At 48.5% G+C, this 24,029-nt stretch overlaps 2 protein-coding genes and 3 pseudogenes across 2 annotated transcripts in view; 2 read left to right on the top strand and 3 right to left on the bottom strand.

Annotated features, from left to right (window-relative positions):
* Positions 1-165: 165 nt before the first annotated feature.
* FBL (fibrillarin rRNA 2'-O-methyltransferase) lies at positions 166-9,993 on the bottom strand. Its single transcript, XM_039854159.1, has 9 exons — positions 9,844-9,993; positions 5,066-5,239; positions 4,863-4,964; positions 4,688-4,782; positions 3,559-3,729; positions 2,480-2,612; positions 1,308-1,420; positions 400-545; positions 166-270 (listed from the first exon to the last, which is right to left on the bottom strand). The coding sequence occupies exons 1-9, from the start codon at positions 9,851-9,853 to the stop codon at positions 246-248; spliced, it is 969 nt and encodes a 322-aa protein (XP_039710093.1). The 5' UTR covers positions 9,854-9,993; the 3' UTR covers positions 166-245.
* Positions 9,994-10,911: 918 nt separating this feature from the next.
* Positions 10,912-16,601, top strand: LOC120596702 (GTP-binding nuclear protein Ran-like; annotated as a pseudogene).
* Positions 13,238-13,356, top strand: LOC120596839 (uncharacterized; annotated as a pseudogene).
* Positions 16,602-16,830: 229 nt separating the features above from the next.
* On the bottom strand, positions 16,831-16,949 carry LOC120596808 (uncharacterized; annotated as a pseudogene).
* Positions 16,950-19,012: 2,063 nt separating this feature from the next.
* Positions 19,013-24,029, bottom strand: part of FCGBP (Fc gamma binding protein) — a 36,858-nt gene continuing 31,841 nt past the window's right edge. The window contains exons 18-20 of the mRNA XM_039854170.1: positions 22,469-22,852; positions 19,294-19,565; positions 19,013-19,170 (exon numbers count right to left, since the gene is read on the bottom strand). Coding sequence (XP_039710104.1) covers positions 19,161-19,170; positions 19,294-19,565; positions 22,469-22,852 — 666 coding nt within the window. The 3' untranslated portion in view covers positions 19,013-19,160. The remainder of the gene's footprint in view (positions 19,171-19,293; positions 19,566-22,468; positions 22,853-24,029) is intronic.

Raw genomic sequence — 24,029 nt, 5'->3', positions numbered from 1 at the left:
AGCGCCGAAACCGGGTTAGGGCGGCGCAAGCGGTACCTAAGAAAAGAGCATGCGCTGTGTGACCGGATGAGAATGCCCACCCCCACCACGATCCAAGTCCAAGCAAGCGAGCATGCGCCCTGTTGTCGATGGAGGTCGCCAAGCAATCAGCTGAGCAGACAGGAGCGACTGACGAGTCTTTTAATAGAAAAACACATGTGTAACAGTAGCAACATAATCTCTCGCAATCCAGATGGTACTGGGCTTCAGTTCTTCACCTTGGGGGGCGGCCTGTGAGAAGATGAGGGGCGTCAGAGCTTGTCACCACTTTGGGGGCACTCCTACGTACTGTCCGGCATGCCTCTGGGTGCAGGGGAGGAGAGATACCTGCCCTGGTGGAGTACTAGGCACCATACTCACCTGTACACACCCACGACCACAGCGTGGTCTCTTTCGTATGGCTCTAGGGTCAGCTGCTCCTGGGGCTTCATGTTCTCTTGTTGCATCTTTTTCACTTCAGAAGCAAACACCGCCTCTGCAGAGGCTGTGGAGTCAATGCAGTTAGCCTGCAGAGGAGAGAGGATTTAAAGTCTGCAGCAAGGCTTTCGACTACTTTCCCTTCATTTTGTGCTCTTTAAACCAGAAGTATTTGTTTTTTATTGGAAACGGCGAGACTCGGGTTTTGGAAATTTTCAGTTTGCTCTGGATTTGGAACAGGAAGCTTTCGACGGAGTACTATTTATCTAAAAGCCACTGTTTCAATTTTACAGTCTAGATTTTTTTTCCTCCTACTTCCTCTTCCTTAACAGTAATAATGCAGCTGAGAATAAGAAAACAAATGTAGTGAAAGGCTGACAAAATGGTGAATCTAATTGAAGGGCACACAGGATTTGTATTTCAAAATAAAACGTTTTTTAAAATGCACCTAGTGTTTATCTAGTGTTTATTCTACCCCTGGCTCTGTTCTAGACGCTTCACATGGATTGATAAATTTACTCCTTGCATCAACACTAAAAAATAGTACTAATATTTCTATTTTACAGGTAAAGAAACAGGCACACAGGTTAAGTAACTTGCTCAAAGTCACACAGCAAGCTGGAATTCAGATTCAGATGGTGAGACTTGTGATCATGCATTTGACCACTACATTCTATTGCCTCTTTAAATCCAAAGCTGCTAGTTTTGCAGACATTTTCCGTTATGTTTGACTAGGGGCAGGGGAGTTGGGTAGAGACAGAGCTGGAATTAGACTGCATTAGGAGGGATGGAGCCTCCCTTGTTTCGACTGGCTGCTCGGCAGTTACTGACAGAAGACATGAAGCCCGCACCTTAATGGAAATCATGAAGTGTCCTCCATTACGTAGGAAGGTATGGGCATTCAGGGCTACGATACGGGTCTGGTCTGGCTGGGCCACATCGGCAAATATCACATCCACCATTGCTAGGGAGAAAGATGTGGAAGTTAAAGAGTTGGTCCCCTGGATCTTCCCAGCTCTTCCCAAGGGGCCTATGCCCCATCACCAGCAGGTTCCTGGCAGTCTTCCCTGCCTCCAGTCTCAATTCCCCCTCCCTTAATCCTCCTCCCTCCATGGTGCTCCCCGAGATGGGTCCAAAATCCAGTCACACCATTCATTCATGCCTCTTGTAAACCATGGTTGCCACCTACTCTGTGGCCAGCCCTGGGCCGGGCATCGGGGACAGAGAGATGAGTCACACCCGGACCCTGCCCTCAAGACGCTCCTGGGTCTGGGGGGGAGACAGATACGTCATCAAAAAGGCAAGTAAAGGTGAGCACTTACAGGCAAGAGCGTCTGAAGGATTGTCAGACGAAACAAGTTGCAAGACTAAGGGTATGGTATGAGTGCATGGAAAAAAACTCACAGAAAAACCAGCAGAATGCAGAATACAAAGTCATATTTTTTAAGGCAGTGTGACTTAAAAAAAACTGAAAAGATGGTGTAATGAAACTAAAATCGGGAAAAGCAGACATCAAATTGTTCATATAAGTTACTTCTAGGGGTGATTAATAAAGCATTCCATCTTTACATTATACTTCTGAATTAAAAAACAAAACAAAACTAAGTCATTAATATTCGCAGTGGGTCCCTCCTGGGCCAGCCCACGGTTTGTGCTTTCTGGGTTATGATCTCACCAGATGATGATAAGGACCTCTGAAGGAGGCTTTTATACATAAGCCGGGGCAGTGTAAAAGTACCACGTTTTAGAGGGAGGTAGGAGGTATGGGGGGCCTAGGGAGAGGGGAACGAGATCAGAGGGGAGGAGGCTGGCCCTCTGAGGGTGCCAGACATCTGAGACCCGGAAGCAGGACTGCCACTTCCACAACCTCACCTGGCTCCCTCGCAACCTGTTTCATTCCTGCAGACTCAAGAGGCCTGCTCATCCACTCCAATTCCATCCGAATCAGGGCTCTGGCAGCCTCTTCCAGGAAACCTGGAGTGGCCTGTTCTAACCCCACCTGGCCAACCCCGAGACCTCTCACCAATGAGCATGCGGTATTTGTGCGGGTGCCGAGCATCTTCAATGACGGGAATAATGTTGGTCCTCTTCTTAGCCAAGTTAATGAGGTCACGGCCAGAGCGGTGGGAGAACTCAACTGCATAGACTAGACCATCCTAAAATAAATCAAATAATAACAATGATCCTAGTTCTCGTGTGAGGAGCACTTCCTATGGAGCACACTGCATGCAGCATCTCTTCAAACCTCCAACTCAAAAACCTACCATTTAACAACTATTATCACATTCATTTTACAGATGAATAAACTGTGGTGCGGAGACGGGCAGGCACTGGCCCAGGGTTATTCAGTCCTGCTTTGACTCATCTGAAAGCCCAGGCCTCCAATACAGTCCTAAAATCAGGAAGCTAGAGCACAGAAATGAAGTCATAACAGCTGAGAATATCCGCAGTGGGCCAGGCATTGCTCTAAGCGCTTTACAGGAATTAATTCATTTATCTTCAAAACAACTCTATTTTTCACAGGGCTAAACCGAGGCTCAGAGAGGTTGAGTAACGTGCTGAAAGCCATGTCACTGTTTAATGCCTGCACCAGAGCCTGGGGTTTTTAACCACTTATACAGCTCATAGTTACACAGATGAGCTAGGGGCCATGAAGTGGGATGCACAGGTATCCTCTAAACAGCATCACAGAAATGCAGGCCCAGAAACTGAGATCGCCTTTCTTTCAAGAGAAACCAGAAGACCAGACTTCGGGGGCATAACTTCTTTGTAAAGGGCAACCAAATCCAATTGTCTGGTATCTATATGCTCAGCTCTGGGCCCCTCTAACACTGGTCTCCCCAGTGGCCATGCTCCTTCCCTTTTTCCCTCTGGGGGAACTCAGGAATGAGGCTGGATGAGGCTTTGGAGAACAGGTGGTTCAAGCTGCAACTTTTACTCAACAGGCGCTGACAGGGAAGGGCCTAGCTCCAAGCCATGCAGTACAGGGGAGCAGCCAGGGCTTCTGACTCCGGGGTTGGCAGAGGAGGCAGCCGTTCTCTCCCTCCCACTTCACCACCAGCCCTTCCTCACCCCCCACCCCTTGCCCATCCGTCCACTCACTGGGCCTACGATGTCAGACACGTGGGAGACGGTGGTGCCCGAGGCAGCCCCGAGGTAGAGCACCTTGGCCCCTGGCTTGATGTGGATCTGGTCCACGCCGCCCAGGATTGCCGCTGCCAGCTTGGAGCGAAAGGGGTTCCAGGCACGGTACTCGATTTTGTCATCTCCCTCCTGGGCCAGGAGAGATGGGGACAGAAGTCAGTGCCAGGTTCTTCTGTAAGATCACACTGGCCTCAACCCTAGGGTCCTCAAAGGGACTGGGTGCCCGATCATTGTACAAGAAATACATGTGGGTACATCCCAGTGACCATGACAGACTGCAGCGCCTGCCCTCTCATGGATGTTACTGACCCAGGGAGAAGGGGCAGCGACAGATTAACAGATAACAAACAGAAACAAGATCACACATTCATTCGACAAACATTTATGGTGCCAGCGCATGTCGTGTGCAGATGCTATGCGGATACACAGTGAACGAGACAGAGACCCCTCCCCTCAAGGAGTAAGTATACTCTGAACAAACTCGCATATACGACATAGTAGCCAGTGACAAGTGCTAAGAAGAAAAGATCAAGCTGGGGAACAAAATATAAGGTATGGCGAACAGGGTGAGGGACAGGTGAAAATGAGGAAGGGTGGCCAGGGAAGAGCCAGGAGACGCGTGAAGCAGACCCGCAGGACGTAAGGGGCGGTCGAGGTATTTGGAGGGAAGCTCATTCCGGGCAGCAGGAAAGGCAGAATGGCCCTGAGGCAGGAGTGTGAGTGGCCGTAAAGACAACAACATAGGATAATAGGTCAGGGGATAGGCGGTGAGGGCTGCTTTGACAGACGGGGTGGTGCAAAGAGGCCTTATGAGAAAGACGAGCTGACACCCGACCAGAGACGCTGATGAAAGGGAAACAGCCACGTAGAGCTGAGAGAACAGCAAGGAGGTCAGTGTGGCTTGAAGACACTTGGTCACAGGGACAGTGGGAGGAAGTGAGGCCAGAATGTACAGGGCCTTCGGGGCCACACTGAGAATGTGGGACTTAAACCTGAAGGCAATGGGGAGTCACGGAAGGCATTTGGGGATAGGAGTGGCTGTCGCATGTAGGGCACGTGGTGGAGGCAGGGAGACCCTACGTCTCACCGAAATCGAGACTCTCTTCTCTCCATAAACTGATTCTCCGGGGACCAGATTCTTGGTGACTAGTGCATCTTCCTTTCCTCGACAGATGAAGACACCTGAGTGAGGGGATCAGCGAAGGGGTGAGGACGCTGGGCCACGCCCCACCCCCCGCGGGCTCCCCGCCTTCCTCACTCACCCTCATGCCGGTGAGGCTCCACCATCACATTCTTCCCTGACTGGTTTCCTCTTTTTCCTCCCCGACCACGACCCCGGGTGCCACCAGACTGGAACCCGCCACCTACAGGGAGAGACGCGGTGAGAGGGAGACCCCACATCTCTATCCCCCTCACTCCCCAAGCCCAGGGAGAGCCTCCTCCATCACAGCTCCCCTGCACTCGCCTCTTCCTCTGTCTCCTCCTCCTCCTCTTCCACGGCCTCTGAAGCCTCCACCACGACCTCGGCCCCCGCCAAAGCCGCCTCGGCCCCCGCCAAAGCCGCCTCGACCTCCTCCTCGGCCACCACGGTCACCGAAGCCCCCTCGGCCACCGAAGCCACCCCCACGGGGGCTGAAACCTATGGTGGAAACAGAAACAGGAATCAGGCAATGAAGCTTGAGGAGTTACTCCTGCACCTCGTAGCTCCCCTCAGGAGAGAAACGGGAGAAATGTGCGCCGGGAACATGTCCACGAACGCCCGCAGTGGCAGCAGATCGGGACTAACTCGACTATCCACTGGCAGCCCGGGCGGATCAAACGGGGATATTCACAATCGGCAACGTGAAGGACCTACGGTTACACAACTGATAAATCTCAGAATCAAAATGTTACGTGAAAAAGCAAGTCCAAGGAAGTCACATCGCACACGATATCCTGTTTAGAAAGTTCGACAACTGAAATTACACAATGCTATGCTGCGGTGACCCATGCCCCACCCGCAGAAGAGGCAAGGGACCGATCAATGCAAAACTCACGGTACTGGGGAATGGGAGGGAGAAGTGACGGGGCTGGGGCAGGGGAGGGTACACAGGCAGATGTAGGTTACTGTCCGTATTCTGCTCTTGTCTGGATGACAGATTCGCAGAATTCGTCCTATTTTTCAAGACTAATCAGTCTGCAGGAGAGCGAACACTGAGCGAGCGTGCAGCGCAGGGCGGGGCCTGGTGGGCCTGGAACCTTCGCCCTGCCCTCCCGTGGCTGACCTTGTGTCTGGGACAAAAGTGCCAACCTCCAAGCGGAGGGGAGGTGGGTGTGATGTCTTTCCTGCTGACTGATCTCCCTGCTTCCAGGTTTGTAAAAGTCTCTGCCAGCTCAAGGGAAGAAAAAAGAAAAATACCAAACTGTCCTTTATGGATGAGGAACAGTTCACAAACAGTTTAGGGCTCATGATGAGATTGAAAGTTTAAGGGAAAAAGAGATTCAGAGACTTTGTTGTTTACATCACTTCGGGACAGTGCAAATGTTCTTCACTGAGCACAAAACGTTTGAGGCAGAACAGTTCTCCCGGTGCTAATGGATCCAATACCTGGTTTTTGACAGTTTCAAAAGCTCTTCAGTAATAGTCAGAAAAATCACATGAGTTCTAAAACAATACTGTGGGATGAGTGCTGATTTAAAATGATCTGGTTTGATGTAAACTATTCAACAGCAAACTTGCTAAAGGTTTTGTAAAGGTACATTATATTTACATCCCTATGAAAGCTTCATGCATCTTAATGGCATTAAAGACGAAAATGTAGAACTTTTTTGTAACTATTCCCAATGTGATTTTTAACAGTTTCGAAGCTCCCACACAGAACCATGAGTTGTTCACCTTTGTCTTGCACTCCCTCTACAGTCTACTGTCCACATGGCAGCTAGCACCACCCCTCTTAAAACAGCACATCGGATCTTATCATTTCTCTGCCCAAATCCCTTTAATAGTTTTCTAGCACATTCAAAATGAAATCACTGACTTCCAAAGCCCTAAAGCAGTGAGTCTCACTTCTGGCCAATTGCTGGAACCCAGCCACTCTGATTTAATTGTCCGGGGTCGGGGCCTGGGCCTGAGCACCTTTTTAACGTTTCCCAGGTGATTCTAATGCGCAGCCCATATTGAGACGCACCAACACAGGGCTCTGGCGTCTGCTGACTTTTCTGACCTATGCTGGGCACCAGGCTCCCTCCCGCCCGCCAAGAACAAACTCGCTCTCTAGCCTCTCAACCTTTAACATCTGCTGTTGCCACTGCCTGGCTCCCATGGACATCTGCTTGGCTCCCCCACTCCTTTGCTGCACTCACGTCTCTGAGCACATGTCTCTTCCTCAGAAGGACCTTCTCTGGCTACCCGGACTTTACCTTGCTTTCTTTTTCTTCGTATCCATTTCCACTCATGGCATTTTTAATATTACTGCCTGCCTCCCCCATCAGAATCAAGCTCCAAATGGACAGGGATGTTTCATTGTTTTGGTTACCGCTGCATCCCCAACACAACGCCCAGCACAAAGTATGGGCTCGAGGAATATTAAATACACTGTCTGCTGACGTATCTTAAACCTCTGGGTTCTGCCTCATGGAGAAAGCGCCCACTTGTTCATCTGGGAAGCAGGTGACCAGATGGTGGCCAGAGCCATGGTCCCTCTCCTCAAGCAGGGGAAATCACCACACCATTTGCAACCCTAGAGAGCGGGGAAGGTTCATGGGAGTCCTGAAATTCCATCTGTAAGGCGGAGGTCTGGAGATAACGCAGTGCACACCACATGGAGTTGAAAAGATTAAAAGACTTAATACACACAAAGCACTTAATACACTGCCTGGCACACAGTTTTAATATTACTATTCAAACTCAAGGCAAAGAGTTCTCCTTCTTACTTAGGAGAGAAAGCACTAGGCCTAGGAGACTCTCAGCCCAGGCCTGACAGAAGAGAGGCCTGGAAAGTGTGGGCACGGCACGGGGTACAGTGGGCACGACTGTAAATTTTCAGCCCCAGATGCTCAAAACACATCTTAATCCATTTCAGGTCCTGGGGCTCTTAGAAAAAATGTACTAAGATAATCATTTCAAAATATACACATATATCAAATCAGCACACTGTACACCTTAAACTTACACCACTTTGCATGCCAATTATATCTCAATAAAGCAGAAAAAAATAGGTATATAATTTTAAAAAGAAAAATGTACTAAAAATACCCACTCCTCAAAAAAACACATTTGCATACTCTTCTTCTAGAAGTTTTTTTTGGGAGGGGGTCCACAGACCCCCTGGTTTAAAACTGCTCTCCTCCCAGCCTTCCCATCTCAAAAATGGCAACTCAATCCATCCTTCTAGTCAGTCACACACACCAAACCCTCAGTCATCCTTGGCTCTTCTCTCTCACACATTCACATACAAATGGTTGGCTCTGTCTTCAAAACCTATTCCCGAATCATGACCATTTGTTACCCAGGTCTACTGCTACCACCCTGGTCCCAGCCACACCATCTAGATTACAGCAACAAACTTCCTACGGATGTGCCTGCTTCCACTCTTGCTCCCTTAAAGTCTTTTATATAAAGAAGAGGATCCTTTTAAAAGTGGCAATCAAGTCTGACTGACATCATGTCCCTGCTCAGAATCTCCCAAAGGCTTCCTCTCTATATCAGACTAAAATCCCCACTGAAGAACTGACTCCTGAAGACTTCCTCGACTTCATATCTGAGCACAATAGGGAAAGGGTCGGGAGGAAGGGCTATCTTCCATTCCTGGGAGAATCAGACCACAGGATGCCTGCAGGCATGCCAGGGTCTCCTTGGACTAGCACAGCCTAGCACCTTCCACCCCACTTCATCATTAGATCTCCAAATACTGAAGAGAAAGGGAATGCAGAGTCCACAAATCCAGCCCCTGGCCCTCTACACTGAGGCTGGGGGGTGGTGGGTGCGGGGTGGAGAAGAAAACCTGTGCTAGAAAACAGACCCTTTCAGTCACAGTGGGAGACTTCCTCAATTCCAGGGGAGCAAGGTGGGGAGAGGGGCCCCACCTGGTTTAGGAAAGGCTGAGACACTGGGAAGAAGGATCCTAATTTTGTTCCCCTTGAGAAGATAACAATTAGAGCCAATACTATTATATGTCAAGCACTGTACTATTTTTTCCAGCTTTATTGAGATATAATTGACATACGACGTTCTGTAAGTTTAAGGTGTACAACCTGTTGATTTGATACACACGTTGCAAAATGATTACCACCAAGTGTTATTTTTTTAACATTATCTTATCAAATTGTAACTGGGCGCCATGATATTGATGAGAAAACTGAGACTCAGAGAGGTAAAGCTACTTGGCCAAGGTCACCGAGTAAGTTAAGTAGAGCCAGGATGGAAACTTTGAACTGAGATCCTCCTGCTGTCAAAGCCAGATTCTCAGCATTCTGCCATACGGGAGGTGGGGGGTAGGCTCATCGGAATCTCAAGGAAAATCGAATGAATAAAGCCACTCATGTCCTGTGACTACCTCCTTCTCCGACCCCACGCCAATCTAAATGTGGGCTTGTTGCATCTCACCGCGGAGCTGAGAATCTCTAGGCCCACGATCTCCACTCCATCCTCAGGGACCCGCCCCCTCGGGAGAGTAGTGAGCAGGAAAGCCGGCCAGAGAGGACCACATACTATCCAGTGGGAAGTTCTCATCCACTCTGGCTCTCTCCGAAAAGCTGGGTTGGGGACCAAGCGGACGATGGTAGCAGCAGCGACAGGGGAGGCAAACGGGTGCCCCCAGATCCACCTCCCGTACTCTCCACCTTCTAACCGAGACAGATCACCAAAACCCGCCCCAGATGCCTGGATCCAGACTCTGGGTCAGTACCCCAGGCTGCTGCCCTTGGCCCAATATCCAAAGCTCCTAATGACAGCCTCGATGAGACGAATCCTATTTCAGGACCCCCCACAATCCCATGCCCAAGACCTTCGACTCACGACCGTGACCTCCTAAGCCAGTCACAAATCTCCAGTCCAGGAACCCGAACCCCAGGCTCAGAATCAATCATGGGGCAGAACCAAGACTCTCTCCTACCGGAGCCAGGACCCTGACCCCACACGAGACTGGGTCCAGGTCTCAGAACCTCTGTCCCCAGGCCAAGGCCTCGCCTTTCCGATCCCTGTCGAGCACCCCGATTCCAGCCCGTGCCCGTCTCTGACCCCCCAACCCCAACCCCAGCCCGCACCTGGCTTCATGGCGAGCGCTGAGGTGCGAGGATCAGGACTCTGCGGCGTCCAGGAGCCCCACGAGTCTGGGGCTTTCGCACGTGGAAAGGAGCGCAGGCGCGCGCGGACGTACGGCGTGTGACGCAACCACGCAGCCCCGCCCCCTCGAGCCTCAGGCCCGCCCAGAGCCCGGCGCGCGCCGGCACCGCCCCCTTCACTCCCCGCCGTGGTTCCTTTCTTGAGCTGCGGTCTCTACGTTAAATGCGCTTCCTGCTTCTGCCTTCTCATGTGCGAGCACCTCAGTAATCAGGACTCATCCCCAAGCCTTCGCAAGGGCCGTGCCCTGTGCCCTTCTTCTCTAGTCCTAGTTAACTCGTTAAGATCACCTCTACCCCGAAAAGCTTTCTCTGACCCATTTCCACTCCCATGAACGGGACTCTGGACTCCCATTCATACATTAGGAAAGCATTTACTGTCCGCCTGTCTGTGTCAGACACTGTTCTCGGAGCTGGGAATACAGCAGTGAACAAGACATACAAATCCCCATCCTCCCGGAGCTCATCTTCGAATGCGAAAGCAGACACCCAACTAGTTACTAACGTTGAATGTTAGAAAGCAATAAGTGCTTTGAAGAAAAAAACAGCAGAGAAACGGGGAATAGGTTCCTTTGGGGGAGGGGTGAAATTTCTCATAGGGCAATCGAGGAATGAATCAAGTGACATTTGAACAGAAAGCTAAAGGAGGTGGGCAGTGAGGCATGCATTTATCTGGAGGAAGAAAGTTGCAGGCAACGAGGGTTGCAGGTGCAAAGGCCCTGCGGCCGGAAAGGCGAGGAGGGTTGGAGAAACAGTGAGCAGCAGTATGGTTGGGGCAGAGTGAGCAGGGCAGAGCGGGAGCAGATGAAAGCAGAGGTAACAAGAAAAATTGTGTGGCGAGAACTTTAACTTTTACTTTGAATGAGATGGAGCTATGGAAGGGTCCCGAATAGGGAAGGGACGCCATCTGACATGGGGTCACTGTGGCTGCATGTAGGAAATAGTGTGGGAGGAGGAGTGGGAACAGGAAGACCATGGAAGGGGCCCGCTGCAATGGATCAGGTAGGCGACAAGGATGGGCAAGATCGGAGTGCAGGCAGAGGAACGGGTGGAGAGTGAGCAGTTCTGCATAAGTATTGAGAATTTTATGCTTTGTAGTTTTTAATATTAATATTCATCGCTATATTCATTCACCAAAGCCAAACAAGTGCTACTATGAGAAATTTTAACAACATCCGGGAGAAACCACTGGTCTGTTCCATTCATTGTTGTATCACTCCACGCCTAGAACAGGTCCTGGCACAGAGCAGATGCTCAGTAAATTGTTGAATGAGTGAATGAACCCATGCCGTTTTGAATTCTCTGGCAGGGTGTTCCAGAGCACAGAAACATTTCTGACAATTCGTTTAAATATTAAGATGGAAAATCTACTGAATCTATTCTGAATTTCCAGGAGCTGTGCAATAATTTAAATTGGCTCTGATTCAGGATAATGTTACTACTTATGGATTTTACTGTTTGCTTTCCAATCGAAAATTCTTTTTCCCTAAAGGACACAAATACTCAGGGTTCAGTGCAAATTTAAGGTCACCAGCTCTGTTTTCTGGAATCCTGGCATCGTCTGACTCTGGGGACTTCACCTGTCAACTTGCTGCTGAGATCTGAAATTCGCACTCTCACTGAGGAATTAGTGGGTGCCTTTTGGTCTTGTGCTGGGGACACAATAGTGACTAAAATGGTGCCAGGCCCTGCCTTCCTGGAGCTGCCAGTCCAGTGGGGGAGACAGAATAGGACCTAGTGTCAGCCCAGAGCGGTCAGGGCCAGAATGGGGAAGGTACAGGCAGAATGGTTAAGGCGACCTGGGGGAGGCACTGAGGGCTTCTCCCAACATCTTCCTATATCTCGACTCCCTCTGAAGCTTCCTTTGACCTTCCTAGCTCTCCTCTGAAGATATGCCTTTCTGAGCAGCCCTTCCAAGCAGGGGCTGTTCCCCACTTCTCAGCCCTCATGCCCACTGGGCCTGTGTGTGGAATAAGATCCTCTTCTCCTCATTTCCACTTCTAAACCATTCTCTCTGCCTCCTCCCTAAGCCCTTAACTTTGAAGTTTATACTACAGCACCTGCTCCCACTCTCCTTGCCAGCTCTATCAACCCCCAAGTCATCGCACTCACATCAACATTTCAGCTCCAGGCTCCCTGACACTCGGGCTGCTCCTATTATAATTCTTGGTGATTTGCAAATTCAAGTAGTTGATCCTTTGAACATTCTGGCCTCTCGATGCCTTGGCCTCCTCTTCTCTGGCGATCTTGTCTTCCGCCCAACCCTTCCTTCCCACAGTCACACCTAGAATTTGTGCTGGGGACACAGTGATGAGTGACTGTGGCAGCCCAGAGGTCCCAGCCCGGTGGAGGAGAAAGACCAGTCCTCAGACAGTGACAACAGCCCTTACAGAATCTCAGTTCCACGCATCTCACCGTCTGCCCCTCACCTCCTGTCTCTCTTGCTCACTCCCTCTAAAGCTGTTGCTCCAACCATCCTTCAGCCTAAACGATTCACATTCACGAAGCTGACCACCTTTGCCCTGTCCCTCCCCTGCTCACGACCACACTACTCCCCGCACCCAGCCTGACTCCCTATCCATCACTATCAACACCTCTTTGCTCATACCCTCACACTACGTACTTTTTTCTGTCTTTTTCACCCTATCGAATTAACTTTCCACCTCCTCTACACCTGCACCCTGGCAGCTGAATGTGGATGGAGAAAAACACCTTCCCCACTCTGTCTGGTCTCATTTTGTGCTCATGACCACAAAGCCGAGTGCCACCCAGCCATCCTATCACATGTCCCTAATGCATTCATTCTCCCACTTTATTTTTTTCCCCTATTAGTTTTATTGGTAACGTGTTAATTTTTAAACGTTTTATTAGGGCACAATTTACATATCATAAAATCCGCCGATTTTATGTATACGGTTCAATGAATTTCAGTAAATTTATACAATTGTGCAACCCTCGCCACAATCCAGTTTCAGAACACTTCCGTCACCCCGATTCATGCAAATGGAACCATACAATCTATCGTTTTCCATCAGGTTTTTGTCACTTGGCATCACGTTCCATGCTGTCGTGTTTATTGGTAGTTCATTCCTTTTAATTGCCGAGGATTCCATTTTATGGTATATCACCTTTCATTCATTCATCTGTTGATAGGCATTTGAGTTGGTTCCAGTTTGGGGCTATTATGAATAATGCTGCTATGAACATTCATGCACAAATACTTGTGTGGACATAAGCTTTCATTTTTCTTGAGAAGAGTCCTAGGAGTCAAGTGGCTGAGTCCCAGGGTAAGAGTATGTTTATCTTTTTAAGAAATTGAGGCTATGGCTGTGCCCCCCTGAACAAACCTGATCCCATCTGATCTCGGAAGCTAAGCAGGATCGGGCCTGGTTAGTACTTAGATGGGAGACCACCTAGGAAAACCAGTTGCTGTAGGCATAAAAACTAAAAAAATAAAGGATGGTAAGCTGACAAGGTCCTTGCAATCTGTGAGGTCACAAGAGTTGCCTTGCCTAGAAAAAAAAAGAAAAGAAAGAAATTGACAGTTTTCCAAAGTGGTTGGATCTATTTTCTTGAAAGATTATTTTACACTTTCTCCTCTCTCATCGAACCCCGAAACCTCCTCCTTTCTTACTCCTAGCTGATGACCTCGCTTCCCATTTGAATGAGCAGAAGCGGTCACAAGAGAACTGCACTGTCCTATCTCTATATCTACCAGCCAAGTGCACCTGTCACCTCATATGCTATAGAAGACCTGTTTCTGTATTCACACACTTCACTTCTGACACCAAAGGCATGAGTTTTCCACACTAAACGATTCTCCAATTCTCTGCAGACTCCAACTGGTGACTTACAAATAAGTTCAGTTCAGACACTAACTACCTGGAGTTAGCATCAGACCTCGCAGGTTAAGGGCTCAGTCCACGACTGCCCCACTTCAGACACCAATGGCAAGTCCAGGCCACCCATATTTCTCACCGACTGGCTGTAAATCAGGTTTCCCAACCTTCTCTGTTTGATCATTTGCTAGAACATCTCACAAGACTCAGGAAAATGTATTACTTACTGTTACTGGTTTATTGTTATAAAGGCTACAACTCAGGATCAGCCAAAATGAAGAGATGCATAGGGCAAGGCATGGAAGAAGCAGCATGGAGCTTCCGTGCCTTCTCTGGGTGTGCCACCCTCCGGGCACCAAGCCGGAAGCTCTCTGAATCCCGATGTTTAAAATTTTTATGGAGGCTTCATTAGCTAGGCACGGCCGCTTAAGTCATTAGCCATTCGTGACTAACTCAATCTCCAGTCCCCCTTCTGTTCCCAGAGGTGGGTGGGCAGGTGCCGCAAAGTTCTAACCTTCTAGTCACATGATTGTTCTTTCTGGAGAAGTTTTCAGCCTAACGCAAGGTACCTGAAATTGAACACATAGCAGGTACTCAAACATATTTATTAGAATGAAGGAATGGCCACAGCGGAGTCCTAAGGGCTAGTGCCACATACACATGTCACTGAAAAACTAAATCAGGATCGAGTAGATAGAACTCTTCAGAGGCTGTTATGACTGGGACTTTCACAACTTGATTAATTAAAAAAAATTTTTTTTAACAAGATGTTAAATCCTACAGAAACCCCCATTTACGTATCATCCAGTTGCAACAATCAACATTTCGTCAGCCTTATCTATTGCCCCACCTTTTTTGCTAGAGTATTTTAAAGCAAATTCCAATATTATGGGGCTCTTTGACCCCATCTACTTAAATATGCATCTCTTAAAAGAAAAGAACATTTTCTTACATTATCACATTTAATGAAATTAACAAGAAGTCCTTTTGATAATCTAGTAACATGTCCATATTCATATTTCCTCAACAGCCTAAAAAATGTGATTTTTGAAAATTGCTTCTTGTGCAAATCTGGGTCTGGGCAAGGTCCTTGCATACTTTGTCTTCTCCCACCTCTCTTCTCTCTCTGTCTCTCTGTCTCTCTGTCTCTCTGTCTCTCTGTCTCTCTCTCTGTCTCTCTGTCTCACCATGCTCTCTGTCTCTCCATACACACACACACACACACACACACACACAACATACACATGAACCCATTTTCTTTGCTCCAGGATCTTCAGAGATTACAATTTATTAATTTTAAAACTGTTTTTTTTTTTGGAATTACAAGATGCTTACAGAAAAGTTCACGTCACTGTGCAGCTTTATGAGTTATCACAAAGGAAATAATCCACCTAATCACCGCCCAGGTCAACAGATATTATCCGTGCCCCGAAGCCCATCGTGCCCCTTCTCTTACGTCTCCTTTATTACGTACGCTTTTCTAACCTTGCTTTCTTCCCTTCCCCATATATCTTGGAGATCACTCCAGATCAGGGGCTAGAGATAGTTCCTATTTTTCATCTGCATAGCTGTCCATCATGGAGACGAAGCGTAGACAGACTCAGATGTCTGTCAGTCTCCTCCTGACAGACGTCTGAGTCGTTGCAGTCTTTTTCCATTATGAAGGGGGCTTTCATGAACAGCCTCGGCCTTACATCCTTTTATTGTCATTGTGTGTTTGGGTTAGATTCCTAGAGGCGAGAGTCCTGGGTCAAGAGAAAATGCACCTGTAATTTTGCCAGATGCTGCCAAGTTGCCCTGTGTTGGACTTATACATTTGCACCTCCACCTAAGATGTGACAGTATTCTTTTCCTCATAGCCTTCCCAATAAATATATTGTCGAGTTTTTCTATTTTTTACCTATCTGATAAGTGAGAAGTGGTGTCTCAGAACAGTTTAATTTGCATTTCTCTGAATATAGGTGGGATCGAGCATTTCTTATCTTTAGGAACAATTTGTATTCCTTTTTCTATGAACTATTCAGATCTTTTCCCTATTTTTCTACTGGATTGTTGCTTTTTCTTCTTTATTTTTAGGACCTCTTGATTCTTTTTCTCAAAAGGAGATTGAGCCTAGGTGGGACTCAACGGCTAGAGTCAGTGGAGTCAGACGGGCCCGGAGACACTTCTGGAAGTAACATCACGATGGCTGCCCCAAAGAGAGCCCCAAGTTCAGTTCAAATAAGTATCGGTTGTTGACGATGGGACTGGAAAAAAGACATTTGCAAAACGTCATCTGACTGGTGAATTCGAGAAGTATGTAGCTATCTTGCGTGTCGAGGTCCACCTACTGTGTTCCACGCCAATGGAGGACCTATCAAGTTCAACGTGTGGGACACGGCTGGTCAGGAGAAGTTTGGTGGACTGAGAGGTGGCTAGTACATCCAAGCCCGGTGTAACGTTTGATGTAACTTACAAGAATGCGCCTAACTGGCATGGAGATCTGATCCGAGCATGTGAAAACATCCCACCATGTGGTGTGGCAATGAAGTGGATATTAAGAACAGGAAAGTTAAGGCAAAATCAATTGTCTTCCACCAGAAGAAGAACCTTCAGTACTGTGACATTTCAGCTAAAAGTAACCACAACTTTGAAAAGCGCTCCCTCTGGCTTGCTGGAAAGCCGATGGGAGTTTGTTGGCTTGCCTGCTCTCACCCCAGCGGAGGTTATCACGCACCCAGCTATGACAGAACCGCATGAGCACGATTTAGAGGTTGCTCAGACAACTACTCTGCTGATGAGGATGACGACCCGACCCGTGAGAAAGTGAAGCTGGAGCCCAGCGCCAGAAGTCTAGTTTTATAGGGGAGGGTCCTGAGTTATCGGTGGCGCAGCGTGTTTGCCACATTATTACTAGCTAACAGAACATGTGCTCAAGCTTTGAGATGCTGAAGGAGATGAATGGGCTTCGGAGCGAATGTGGCGTTAAAGTACTTTCATTTTTTGGACCTGCATATTTAGCTGTTTTGGGATGCAGTTTTCTTATTGAGTTTCTTTTTTCTTTTCTTTTCTTGCCCTTTTTTTTTTAAATTTACACCTACAGCACCTAGTCTTCCTAGGTGGTCTCCCATCCAAGTACTAACCAGGCCCAACTCTGCTTAGCTTCCGAGAACAGACGGGATCGGGCTTGTTCAGGGCGGCGTGGCTGTAGACCATGGACCGTGGCTCCACCGGGGCGTGACCCCAGGACCTTCTGTGTGTAAAGCAGACGTGCTAACCGCTACACTATGGAACCACGTCCCCTTATTGAGTTTCCATTGCAGGACCGCTACAGTCACATCACAATACTCAGAGGTGAAGCTTTGTTTGTTACTGTTATTCCCATTCCTTTTCATTTAGGATCAGAATAAAGTTGTATTTTAAATATATATATATATAAAAAAAAGTCAATGGAAAAGAACAGCTTTGGTAATAATATCTGGATTCAAATCTAGGCTCTATCATTAGAAACCGTTAGCCTGGGCAAGTTATTTAACTTCACTAAGCCTGTTTCTTTGTATCTGTACTTATTTTGCGGGGTTGTGAAGCTGAGAAATGCTGTACATGAATAACCTGACACAATGAAGGCATTCGACGCATTTGGAGTTCTTTTTCTGTCAATTGCCTGTTTACAGTCTCAACCATTTTTTTTCTAATTGGGCTGTTGTCTTTTTTCTTATCGATTTGCAGTAGCTCTTTGCATATTGCGGATATGAATCCTTTATTAGTTTAGATACGTTCCCAATCTTTCCTCCAAGTTGTTGTCAGTCATTTGTTGATTCAAGTACATACCGAGCGCTTACTCGGTGCCAGGTGCTGGCCGTAAAATGGCGAGTGAAGCAGACACAGTCTCTGCCCTTGAGTTACTTCTAATTGGGCAGAAAGTCAACTAAAAGTAATTTTAAAGTGAAGGAAAGAAGCAAGCAAGCCTCTGGGACAGAGGGTCGCAGAGGGAATCCACTTCAAGTAAGGTTGTCACGGAAGGGCTCTCTAAGGTAGTAACATGAGAGCTGACGTTCGAAGGACGAGAAGCAGCTCGTTGTGTGATGAATGGAGAGAACAGCGTACGGCAAAGGACTGAAGTGGAAAAATTAGGCATGTTCAGTACAGTGAAAGATCAGGTTCCCAAGCCATAATTGGCAAGGAGGGCAGTGATAGATGCATCAGAAGAGACTGGCAGCGGTCTCGTAGGACAAGGTAAAGGAATTGGACTTTATCATAATAGAAATGTATGGCCGATGGTTCTATTTTCAGAAGAGTCCCCCGGTGGCTGTGAGAATGGATCATAGGAGGGGAAAAGCAGATAGCATATTGGTGTTGCTGACATGAGTTAGGATGATAAGGCAGGCAGGCAGATTTCAGGTATATTTTGACACATTCCAGCAGGATTTGTTGATCTGTTGAGAGGGAGAACTCAAGAACCATTCCCCGTTCTCCGGCTGCTGGACTGAGTACTGGGGTGGGAGGAGTAGGGACAGGTTGGGAGAGAAGAGAGGCTTCAGTTTTTGCCTTGTGGATTGGACGAACACATCAAATCCTCACTCCAACTCTGTGAGGTGGGTACTATTATTAACTCTACCTTAAATAGGATGCTATTGACTGAATGTCTTTGTCCCCTAGAAATTCATATGTTAAAATCTAATTCCCAAAATGATAGTATTAGAAGGTGGGGCCTTTGGGAGGTGATTAGGTGATGAAGAGATTAGCGCTCTTATAAAAGAAGCCCCAGAGAACTTGCTTGCCCTTTTGCCATCTATGGACCAGGAAGAGGGCCCTCCCCAGACACTGAATCTGCTGGTGCCTTGATCTTGGACTTCCCAGTCTCCAGAACAGTGAGAAATACATTTCTGTTGTTTATAAGCCACCCATTCTATGGTACTTTGCTGCAGAAGCCTAAATGGACTAAGACATGTGAGGAAACCAAGTGACAGAGAAATTGACTTGCTAGGGTTATAAATGATAAAGCTAGGAGCTATTTTTCTTTCCATTTTCTATTCCTTCCCTCTATCCAATCATTCATCTTTTCATCTACCCATTCTTCTAATCTCTGTCTTCCCATTTCCTCACCCACCCTTCTCTCAGTCCATCCATGCATCCATCCATCCATCCATCCATCCATCCATCCTCTCACACCCCAATAAACATTCACCATGTGCTAGATGCCCCAGGCATCTGACACCTGCTCTGCAGAAAGAAAAGTCAGAAATAAGAAGGCGTAAGACAGACAGATCGGCATGTAGCTTAGCTTATGGTATTTATTCAATGCTCTCACAGTTGGCCTCAGTGGCTCAGCAGGGAAGGGCACACAGAGACATGGTGAGTCCTTCCATTACTGCAACCGCCGGGGTTCAGGTGCCGAAGTCCTCGTTCCCAGTGGATGACTTATCAGCCATCGCTGCAAGAGACAAACACTTAGCACTTCCTCTTGCAGACTGAGCACCCACCCCTGACTGCCCCTTCCCATGAGGCCCCGGGTGCCTCTGCCCCAAGTAGCCTGGCCTCCAGGCTACATCCTCACCATGGGGAGAAGTCCTGTGCTCTCCAGCTCTCCACCGTTGTATTCCCCTGGGAGCCATGCCCATCATTGGTCTGGTCCCCATCAAAGTTTCCGCAGGCCCCACACAGCATCCCAGCATGGTCACTGCTGACCACCACAGCCAGCTGCCCATTGGTACCCAGCTGCACCTGGACTCCTGCCTTCTGCTGGACCAGCACGGAGCCATCAGGATTCTGACTCACGAACACGGATGTTAACACTTCAGCTGGGAGATCCACTCGGAGACCATTTACCTGGTGGTAGTGGTGGGGAGGGGGACGCAGGGGTGAGGCCAGAGCCACATAAGAGCTGGGGTGTTACCAGGATGGAGACCCCAAGCAAGATGACTAGTGCAAGGAGCAAACGCCAAGAGGCAGGTGCTGAAAGAGATGAAGACCTGGAAGGAGGCGCTGTATGGGGAGGTAGATACATAAGACAGTTGGCGATTTGGACGGACAGATAGGAGGCTAGAGAATGGGTGGGTGGAGGGATGGATCGGTGGGTAAACATGCATGTACACAACATTCCAAGGGAGGCTGCGGGGGTGGGGGGATGCACTTTGTACCAGATAGATAAACGAACCAACCCCAGTGTCATCCCGTCTGGTTCTAGTTTTCAAAATAAAAGAACACTTGAGCTTGTCCTGTAAGTTACTGGTTCCCTAACGAAAGCAACTTCTCTCTTATTTTTTCAATGCTGATGTCTGGAGACAAGTAAAGACCTAGCAAGCATAATAATCATGTGAGAAAATTACTCTTTCTCAATCACAGGCTGTGGACCTGGCAACCTTGGTAACCTTGCGAGTTTTTTTTCCTTTAAATAACTGTTGTCTGTCTCCCTTAATGAGTTCATCTCTCTAAAGTTAGACTCCCTAGAGAGAAGAGTCCTTTTTTCTAAGTGCTTTTGTGTCTGAGTCTTCTTCTGCCAGATGATTGGAGAGATAGGCAGACAGATAGAAAAAACAGGTACATGGATCTGAAAAGATGGATGGATAGAAGAAAGGAAAGAAGGAATAGAGGGAGGGAAAGAGGGAAGATGGGAGGGAAAGAGAAGGAGAGAAAAAGAAAAGTGAGGTGGGAGAATAGATGGCTGGAAGGAGGGAAGGAAGAAGGGATGGATGCAGTGAAGGAGAGCTGGAGGTGAATGGAACGTTTAGCCAGGCTGCAAGCTTTAAAAGTACAGGGACTGGGTCTCAGTCACCTGCGTTAGCCAGCCCATGGCCTGGAGTAGAGCGAACAGGGCTGAATGCAGTCACAAAACCAGACTTTCCCTAGGTACCTTACAGGTGCCAGGCCTGATCTGGGTCCTGGGGACAAAGTGATGACCAAGATGGACAGGATCCCTGCCCACCTGTGGATTACATTCTAGTGACGAAGAAAGGTGACAAGCACAAATTAAAAATGGATAACTTCTGATAGCGATAAGTGCCTTGAAGGAAATGAGAGAGTAACAGCATCAAGACTGGGATGCAGAGCGAGAGCATGCGCAGATAGTCAGGAAAGGCCCGTCTGCAGAAGCAGTGCTGGAACCGGGACCTGGAGCAAGAGAAGAGCCAGCCCTTAGAGGATCCCGGAGAAGAGCGCCGAGCCAGTGGGAACAGCAAACGCGAAAGCCCCGAGGTGGGAACGAGCTTGGTCTGCTGTACAGATAGCATAAAGGCCAGCGTGGCCTGTCGTTAGCATAGCTAACGAGGGAGGGAGGTGTAGGACATGGCGTTGGAGAGCCAGAAGGAGTCAGATCACACGAGGCCTTGTGGGTCATGGAAGGGAGGTGGCTCGAGGTTGGAATGCTGTTCTGGGAAGCCACTGTAGAGGTTTATGCAGCAGAATGACCTGATTTGTTTCACGTTTTTAGAACATCTATCCACTGTGTAGAGAATCGTTTCTTGATTGAGATGCAAGAGGAGGTGTCTGTTAACCTAAATTATGGATCAAGCAGATGGCCAGGGAAAAGGAGTGATTGGGCCAGATTACACTGAAGAGAGAACTCCAGTCCCCCTGCCTCTGACGGGGCTGAGTGTGAGTCCATCTCCATGCACTGGCGGTGTAGACCGCCCGCTGGGGGAGGAGGGTGGAGCATCTCCTCGGCGGGCCTGGAAGACGTCAGTGGATGCCTCTGCAATCAACACACAGGTTCTGAAACACAGGCACCCTCATCTGGGAACTTTGGTGCGGCCGGATGTCCGGGTTTGGGTCTTGGGCTCTACCACGTGGGCCACGAACAATCAGGCTATGAGTGGGCATCAGCCCATCAGCTAGGCCGAGCAGACCCTCTCTCTCAGAAATCTGAACTTGGGGTGGTGAGAAATACAGAGTTCGGCAAACGCAAAGCAGTCGTAAGTGAAAGGAAGTCAGGAGGCGGAAGGGAGGGGGCCCTGGGGCCGCAAGGGACTCATGAGGCAAATGAGGACAGGCGTCAGGGGTCCCCGAGAGCAAGCGGAAGGACAACTGAGGGGAGAGTCAAGTGGCCCGGAACGGACAGAGCCTGGGGAAGTTCCCGCGGGAGCACTGCACTTGGAATTCGCCCTGGCCAGTGTCACGTAGGCACGACCGGCCCCTGGTTCTCATCAAAGTGGCTAAGAGCACAAGCAGTGGTGGGTGCAAACCTGCAGCTCCCAGGCACTCTCAGAGTGACTTGAGTAAATGATCGCATCTTCTTGGGCCCTAGTTTCCTCCCTGTGTAAAATGGGGATAATAGTCCCTGTCTTGTGGAAATATTATAGGGAATCATGGAGAATATAGCTGATTTGGAGAATGGCAAGTCTAAATGATGGAGGTATAAACCCAGATAATACTGTCAGGCACCTGGATCCAGCCATGCCTGAGGCTCTACTCCTGGATGTTCTAGTTATGTGGGCCAATAAATTCACTTTGCTCAAGGCGATTTGAATTCAGTCTTCTGTCTGGATTAACACCAACATCAAAACTGGTAAGTTACTTGAGTGCATTTTTGCACCTCAAGAACTCAGTCAGGACAGAGGGACTAAGTTTGGAATATTGAGACCAGTACGAATCCAGAGGCCAAACCGCAGAGACCTGGATAAAGAAAACACATAGCAAGACAGGCAGGCAGCCAGGAATGGACGGACACTGCCACAGGAAGACGAAAGCCCGGGGGAGACATGTCCCCCCAACCCCCACCCCGGGCCGAGGCTTACCCACACGCCCTTGCGTGGTGTCACAGTCACCAGTCCGCCTTGGAAGAAGATGTGAGCCTGGCTCACAGCTTCAACTTTGCCATGGCAGGAATGGACATCAGCGAGCACACGGTACCAGGGGACGGTCTTCTGAGGTCCCGGGCAGCGGGAAGAGAGCTCGTAGATGCCGGGGATGCTGATGGCACTGTGGGCCCCATCGAACGTGGTGAGATTGGTGCCCACAGAGAGAGTGCAGAGACTGGGGGGGACCCAGCAGTCCCGGGCCCCGGCCTCGACCTCGCATACGTGGCCGAGAGGACAGCCGGTCGCCTGGCACGTCAGGCCGGTGCTTGGGGAGCAGGAACAGCGCTCGGTGCAGTCTGAGCTCAGCAGGGAGGAATTCACCTGTGCACAGAAGGGGGCCAGGGAAGGGCGGTGTGGAGGGTTGTGACGATGGCCACAACCCTTCCACCCTCTGGATCCATGCAGGTGACTCTGCCACGACTCCCATGAAGAAATGGAGCTTATTTCCCCTTCCCCACGAATCTGGGGGTGGCCTTAAGACTACGCTTTGGTTATCACAATGCAGCAGAAGCAATGCTGTGTCAGGTTCAAGCCTAAACCTCAAGAGACCTCACAGCTGCCTTCTCTCTTTCTCTCCCCACCCCCCACCTCCCTCTCTCCCAGCCCAAACTGCAGGGTTGCAGAATTGTGGACTGTACAAATAATCGTTTTATGCTACTATGTTCTGGAGGAGTTTGTAAGCCGCCAAAAGCTAACTGACCCCGGTGGGGTGGGCAGGAAGCATCGCAGCAGCGTAGAAACCCAATTCCAGGAAACGACTTTCTCCTGTTTTTTTCCTGCCTGACTGGCTGTTCATCCTTCACCGCATTTTCAAATTCTCCTGGTTTCCCAAATCCTAACAATACCTTGCCTGGGGCTCTGCCCTGGCAAGGTATTTTCTTTGTCTACCTACATTTACCACCTGGTGATTTCATCAAATCTCACGGAAAAGTACAAGCAGAGTCTCATCCTCACTTGGACTCTGGCCCAAGGGGATGACTGTTTTAGAGGACTTTATTGGGACAACCGCTAAAATTTGAATAAAATCTTCGGATTACATAATAGTATTGAATCCGTGTTAATTTCCCGATTTTGAATTGTACTCTGGTCATATTAAATGAATTTCCTTAGTCTTAGGGAATCCATGCTAAAGTATTTAAAGGTAAAGGTGTCTATATCATATTCTCAAATGGTTCAGGAAAAAAAAAATCATATATATATGTATTTATATAGAGGAAAAAAGTCAATAGTTGAAAACCTGAATGAACGGTATGCAAGAGTTCTTTGTATTATTCTTGTGGTTTTCTTAAGTTTGAATTCTTTAAAAGTTTGAAAACTTTATAATAAATAAAGAAATGTAATAAATAAGTAACAACTCTATACTGATCACTCCCATTTGTATCTCCGGCCCAGACTCACAGATCCAAGAAACCTAACACAGGCAGAATGGTCCAGGCTGGGACGGAAAAGGACAGGGGGCTGTGGGAGTCCAGCCTAGGGGATCAAGGAGGGCTTCCTG

The sequence above is a fragment of the Pteropus medius genome, unplaced genomic scaffold (genome assembly GCF_902729225.1).
Source record: "Pteropus medius unplaced genomic scaffold, Ma_sr-lr_union100, whole genome shotgun sequence".
Lineage (NCBI taxonomy): Eukaryota > Metazoa > Chordata > Mammalia > Chiroptera > Pteropodidae > Pteropus > Pteropus medius.
This window is presented reverse-complemented; position numbering and strand designations above follow the sequence as displayed.

Excerpts from the sequence above, each read along its gene's own strand:
- FBL (XM_039854159.1), bottom strand. Across the intron at positions 4,965-5,065 it reads AGGAGGAGACAGAGGAAGAG|GTGGCGGGTTCCAGTCTGGT; the intron begins GCGAGTGCAGGG and ends CTCTCCCTGTAG. Across the intron at positions 1,421-2,479 it reads CAAATACCGCATGCTCATTG|CAATGGTGGATGTGATATTT; the intron begins GTGAGAGGTCTC and ends CTTTCTCCCTAG.